The 6,622-nt window shown below is 46.0% G+C and overlaps 1 protein-coding gene across 1 annotated transcript in view; it reads left to right on the top strand.

Moving 5' to 3' along the window:
* The window catches only part of Wwp2 (WW domain containing E3 ubiquitin protein ligase 2), a 123,682-nt gene that overhangs the window by 62,646 nt on the left and 54,414 nt on the right, over window positions 1-6,622 (top strand). The window contains exon 7 of the mRNA XM_005345707.2: window positions 4,128-4,249. Coding sequence (XP_005345764.1) covers window positions 4,128-4,249 — 122 coding nt within the window. The remainder of the gene's footprint in view (window positions 1-4,127; window positions 4,250-6,622) is intronic.

Here is a 6,622-nt window from a genome sequence, read left to right as displayed (position 1 = left end):
TGTAGACCAGGCTGGTCTCGAACTCACAGAGATCCACCTGCCTCTGCCTCCCGAGTGCTGGGATTAAAGGCGTGCGCCACAATCGCCCGGCACTAGCTTTTCATTTTTGACAATGTCTTTGGAAGAGCAGTTTGTCACAATAGCATTATGGATATACACATGTGTTGGAGAAAGACTATAGGTCACTGTATTTTGCTATGGTGTCAGCTCCTTGGGGATCAGGGACTATTTTGTTCCAGAACAGGGACTGGCCATCAGAAGTAATGGTTGAATACAGTTCAGTGAGCAACATGAAGGGTGAGACAGGATGTCCCAAGGCACCCAAGATGTTGTAGTCAGAGTGCAGACAAAGTTTCAGGATTGAGATGAAGAGCCAAGAGCTGTTGCCTGAGACCTCTTCTGCTTCAGAACCACTTCAAGGGGTGTGGAGAGAATCCTAAACTTTGGCTTGACTGGCGTTCTTTGGTGGCTTCAGTTTCTGAGGGAGGAACTGAGGTAAGGACATTACTAATGTCCAAGGAAGGACTAACAGCGCTAAGTTTCGTAACTAGGCAACTTGAAACCATTATGGAGTTGGCCTAACTGGCATGGTGGTTCAGCCCTCTCCTCACTGCCTGAAGGGCTTCATAGAACCTCCTTGTCCCCACAGTGTGGAGGGGGATGAACCCAAGGCTGAAGTCATTGGCAGAACTGAAGCCAGGCTGTCTGTGGCAGAGGCCAGCTCATCTCCTCCCCATTGCCTTGAGTTTGTCCTAGCGCTATTTTGGCCTGTGGTGTGTGGTTTCAGCGAATGGGCCAGTTTGTAATCACTACACAGTCGCATCTTTTAAGGGTTGAGTGAGCAACCCAGGAGAGGAAACTGCTGAAGAGATTTCCCTCAATTAATGAGGCCTTGTCTTCTTTGAGAAGGTCTTACTTTAAAGTTAATACAAGAGTAAGAAAAGGGAGAGGAAGGTGGAGGGAAAAAGAGAGAGAAGAGGTAGAGAGAGCACCCAAGTGCCTGTGTGTTTCATGTCTGGGGGAGGTGGTGGCATCTCTCCATCCCCCCACCCCTGGCAGGGAGGCAGCAATTCATGCAAAATGCTCCCAGCTGCCCCTGGTTTATGGGCTAATCCAGGCCCTGCTCCAGCCTGTCATTCAGGGTAAGCTGCTATCATTAGTGGTCAAACATTTCTGAAAGTATTTCTTCTCAGCTCTGACCACATGGCCTTTCGTGGAAGAGAGGTGGGGAGGAGCCAGGAGAGCAGTGAGCCCCACCCTGCTGTCTATGTCCAGCTGCTCTACAGAGTGACAAGGAGGAAGTTGGAAGACAGGATTTGTCAAAGCCTGTGTTTCTGCTTCTGCTCCCTGAGGGACAGAGGCCCTACCCCGAAAGCTGTAGGTTCCAAACCTAGGAGGCCTGTTTTTGTCCTTATAAGGAGATTTTTGGTTGGAATAAACCTTTATTAACCAGTTTCACCGCTCAAGCTCTCTGCCCTCAACACATGCATACACTGGGCCGTGCTAGGCAGTAGCTGATCGCCCCGAGCTGTGCTGGGCAGTAGCTGAATGCTGCCTTTCCCTCTGGAGCTGGGGTCTGCTTTCTGCTTTTGATGAGGGGCTGTGGTGAAGGTTTCAGAGTAGTATTTCTTCCCACAAAGTAGGGGTTTTGGAATCCTTTTCTTTGACTGAGGTACGGTTGACAACTTTGGTTTATGAAATTAGTGCAAGGAAAAATAAGATGGCATGGGAAAGCTAAACCGAACCCTCCCTCAGCTTTCAACAGCTGCACCATCTGTAGGTAGTGTGGACCCAGAGTCTGCTAGATCTGGGGTCTCTCTCATTCTCCCTCACTTTCACTGTATTTTGTTTGTTTTGTTTTATTTTTGAGGCAAGGTCTTGCTTGGTAGTCTTGGCTTGCCTGAAACTCACTTTGTAGATCAGGCTGGCTTTGAATTCATAGAAATCTGCCTGCCTCTGTCTCTTGAGTGCTGGGCTCAAAAGTGTGTGTCACCATTACTAGTTTTTTGTTTTAAAGATAAAATCTCATTTTATAGTCCTTGGTGTTGTACTTGCTATCTAACCAAGGCTGTCTTCAAAACCTCAGCAATCCTCCTGACTCAGCTTCCCAAGTACTGGCTTCACTGATGTATGCTACCATGCCTAGTTCACACAACACACACACACACACACACACACACACACACACACACTATCCCAAGAATAATTGCTGCTTCTCTTCTAAAAACTTTCATGGGTTCTTTTTCCTACCAGAAGTGTACAAGTACAGAGAAGAAAACTAGAAAAATCTAAGAACACAAACAATAAAAACAAAGTATCCTTATTCCCAGCTCCCAAGATAATCACCATTAGTGTTATGTCCATCTTGTCACAGAATCTGTTACTGAAAGCTGGGCATGGTGGTACATGGTAAACATCCCAGCGCTCAGGCAGCAGAGGCAGGTGAATCTCTGAGTTCAAGGCCAGAACAGAGCAAGCTCTAGGACAGCCAGGGCTATACAGAGAAACCATGTTTTTGTTTTTGTTTTTGTTTTTAAAGAATCTGTTACTGAGAAAGAAGGTGGTAGGATGGTTTCTGACCCCACAAAACCAACTGTTCGTTGTGCTGCAGACCTGTCCCACCTGCTGGAGAGATGCTCTCAGTAGCAAGGGGACTCTGGTGGGTTCCTCCCAACAAGGAACTCCGTTAGAGATCAAGTCTTGCCACTTTCCCAGTAACTGGGGGAAAGTAGCTCCAGAGAAAGTCAGCAAAGGTCCGTCCATTCCACCATGTCCTCCAGCCATGGAGGAGGCTGTGTGAGAATGCACTCTGTAGAACTTCCTGTTGTTGATTTACATACCTGTAAATGGAGGTCACAGAGCCGCTCTCAGTCAGAGTGGCCACGCTAAGTACGATGGCCGTTACAATAATGCCCGGCTCCCGGTGGTGCTCCCTCTGGGTCACAGTACTCAGTTCTCCTGTTGCTGGTCGTTCTGCCCCATCCCTGTAGTCTAAGTTGTTCTCTCAGCCTTTGGTTCCGGGCTGGGAAGAACCAGGCTTGTCTTTTGATGATGCTTAAGCCATCTAGTCATTGCAAATTAAATAGTGACTGTGGCATACCAGTGTCTGCTGGTGAAAGAGCCGAGTCAAAGGCAGGGAGGCTTAGGTGTTTTCACCGGGTCGAGTGGAGGAACACTACAAAAGAAACTTGAAAACACATTTTTCATCACTGCTTTGTGCTCTGAGAAAATGTCAGACTACTTCTTCAGCTATATCTCTCCGTTTTTGTAAATGGAGACAGCTCACTCATTTCCTGGCTGCCCAGGCCTGAGTAATTACACAGAAACTATATTAATTACAACACTGTTTGGCCAACAGCTTAGGTGTCTTTCTAGCTAGCTCTTATATCTTAAATTAACCCATCCTAGTGATCTGTATACCACCACAAGGCTGTGACCTACCAGTAAGTTTCTGGAGTCTTTCTTTTTTGGGCAGCTACATGGCATCTCCCTGACTCTGCCTACTCTCTATATATCTCTGTTTGGATTTTCCACCTGGCTTTATTCTGCTCTGTCATAGGCCAAAGCAACTTCTTTATTAACCAATGGGAATAAAGCGTATTCACAGTACACAGAGAGGAATCCCACGTCACATTTCTGTGTTGGTTTTCACTTGCTTGAAGAGCTGATGAGCCCTTATCTCTAGTGTGGTGTCCTATCATATGCACTGGCTCATGCTGCTTAATTATCTTTCCAGCTATAGAGAAAATTGATTTGCATAACTTTGGGGGCTCCTTTTACCTAATGGGAGAAATAGATCATCTTCTGTCTGTCCAGAGATTCTTGTTTATTTCTAACATTTAAGCCCAATAAAAATAATGTGATGGTCCCAGGGTATTTTGCCAGTTATTTCAGATGTGGGGTGATTTGCTCCAGATTTGTTTACTTCAAGTGGAAAAGTTTGCACAAAGCTGCCTTTGGGCTCTTACCAAGAAGGAAGCTTCCCTGGGTCTGCGCTCAGCGCCAGCTGCTGTTGAGTGCAAAGCTGCGGTGACTACAGGGCTTGTTGCTAACAAATAGCGAGTGGGGAAGCGGCTCCCTTTCTCACAGTGACTTATGTCCGTCTGCTTTCTACTCTCAACCCCCAGAACGCACAGACATTCAGGTGGCTCAGCCAGAACAGCAACAAGTGACCAAAGCCCTGGTGCTAGAAACCGGCACCGCCAACCTGTGAAGAACCCCAGCAACAGTGGCTTAGCCAATGGCACAGGTGAGTGATGACACCCAACATTAGCCTGGACTAAGAAGGAGGTCCTTGCCTGTCCTGTGTACACTCAGGGCTGTGCCAGAATATAGTGGAGTGTGTGAATTGAGCCCATTACTTATCCCATTGACCCATCTGCTTTGACCTCTGGCTTCTGGACAGCCAGGATGATTCTCCCTGTTCCCATGCATGTCCAAAGTACTCCTTTGGGCCTGGGGATATAGCTCATTTGGTAGAATATCTATCTAGCGTGCATGAGGCAGACCTGGGTTCAGTCTTCAGCACCTTATAAAACTGGCTTAAGTATGCATGTTTAGGATTCCAGTCCTTGAGAGGTAGAGAGAGGTAGGAGGATCAGAAGTTAAAAGTTATCTTTGGCTACATGACAAGTTCAAGGCCAGCCTGGGATACGTGAGATTCTGTCTCAGAAAATAAAAATGAAAAACAACATATTCTTTGTGGAGAATATTTTTAAAAGTATGCTTTTTATTACTTTCTTATCAACATTGGGTTTTATGTGAATTTAAAATAGATTTATTTAGTTTAGTTTTTATGTGTATGTATGACTGAGGGTTCCTATGTGCACCACGTGCATACAGGTGCTCTTGGAGTCCTGAAGGGGGTGACATATTCCCTCAAACTGTAGTTACAACAGTTATGAGACACTCACTGTGGGTGCTGTGATCTGAACCCCAATCTTCTCTAAGAACACTTAACCACTGAACCATGTCCTGCTGTGTTGTTTTTTGAGACAGGATCTCATTTTGTATCACTGGCTGTCCTGAAACTCCTGGTGTAGACCAAACTAGCCTCGGACTCATAGGGATATGCCTACTACTCCCCCAAGTGCTAGCATCAAAGGGGAGGGCTACCACCCTCAGCCTTAGGTATCTTATTTATCCCTGACATATCTGAAGAAAAGAAATTTCCTATTTAGGGAGTTTATCAACTAGGAAAAAAGACAAGACTGAGTTTGCCCTAAGAGCTGAGGGGGAGAAGATGACAGCATTCCCAGGGGTCGAGATGCTGACAAGTGTTAAGTCCCCACCAGGTACTGCTGTCACCATTCCAGCAGCGACACCGTAAGAGAAGAGACACTTGGTCCTTCCACACCCAGGAACTTTTCTGCATTTGACTGTTTCCCTGTGCTCAGGAAGGGAAAGCCTGCTACAAAGTAAATGAATCATTTTCATCCTATTTCTGTCTCATTGAGACAGTGTCAGGCAGACATTCATTTTCTGGAGTTCCTGAGGACTGTTAAATCTTTAGTGACAACAGGTCATTTGTTTGTCTGTTTTTGTTTGGAGCCAGTAGAAGGGATGTGGACGTTTGCTTCCATAGACTGTAGATAGGAGAGAGTAATTCCAATCGAGAGTGACACAGAAATGACCTTTATAGATGCTCTTTGGGACTGCAGGGGTGTGACCTGAAGACACAGTAGCATGTTTGTTGTTGTGACAGTATTATTGGCCTGTGTGTGACAGACTGAGTAGCACTCTAGTTAAGTGTTCTGTCATGGATTTCAGTTCTCTGGAAGCAGCATGTGGGGCTTCAGGGCCCCTCTGTGGCAAATCTTGCCTGGTTATCTCACTGTGTACAGGAATGGTAGGGTAAAGTGACAAGCCTGGGATATGACTTGACTTCCTGGATTTGGGGACATGCCTGAAAGAAATGAGTTAAGCAGCTTCCTGTAACCTCTTGGATGAGGTCACTGCAGGTGTGAAGTCCCAGCAGATGTTGTCTCAACCTACCCAGTGCTCCAGGTCTAGCTACCACATCCTTCCCATCTGCATGAAGGGATGGCTAGCAAGTGACTATGGACTGTTCCATAGAGCCGCGTGCAGCTCTCTGAGCAGCAGCAAACATGCTCTTCTTAGCAAACATTTGTTCGTAGAGAAGCTTGCAGTAGCCCTGCTGGTCACAGGCCATGTCACCCTGAAATCCTTTTATACACTATCCAGGTGACACATGAGGCAGTCTCCTGATACAGTGACCGGGCACCAGTCATGTTATCCTTCTGTCTTTGTGTGGGTATATTCATGAGTGTAGGCGTCCACAGAGATCAGAGGCATCAGATTCCCCCAGAGGTGGAGTTACAGGTGATTGGAAACTTCCTGGTATAACTGCTGGGAATTGAATCCAGGTCCTCTGCAAGAGCAATATGAGCATTTAACTTCAGCTCTTCTGGGATATCAGTAGGCTTTTGTTTGCTTTATATTTAGTTTTAGGTACCTTTGTTTCTGGTTTTTATCTCTAGAACATTGTGTTCTAGTTTGTGAGGTAGGTTCCAGCCATGTCTTTTTTTTTTGTTTTGTTTTGTTTTTTGTTTTTTTTTTTTGTTTTTCATTTTTATCCATTGCGATTGGTAGGCATCACAGC

Source organism: Microtus ochrogaster, chromosome 4, assembly GCF_000317375.1.
Source record: "Microtus ochrogaster isolate Prairie Vole_2 chromosome 4, MicOch1.0, whole genome shotgun sequence".
In the NCBI taxonomy this organism is placed as follows: domain Eukaryota; kingdom Metazoa; phylum Chordata; class Mammalia; order Rodentia; family Cricetidae; genus Microtus; species Microtus ochrogaster.
This window is presented reverse-complemented; position numbering and strand designations above follow the sequence as displayed.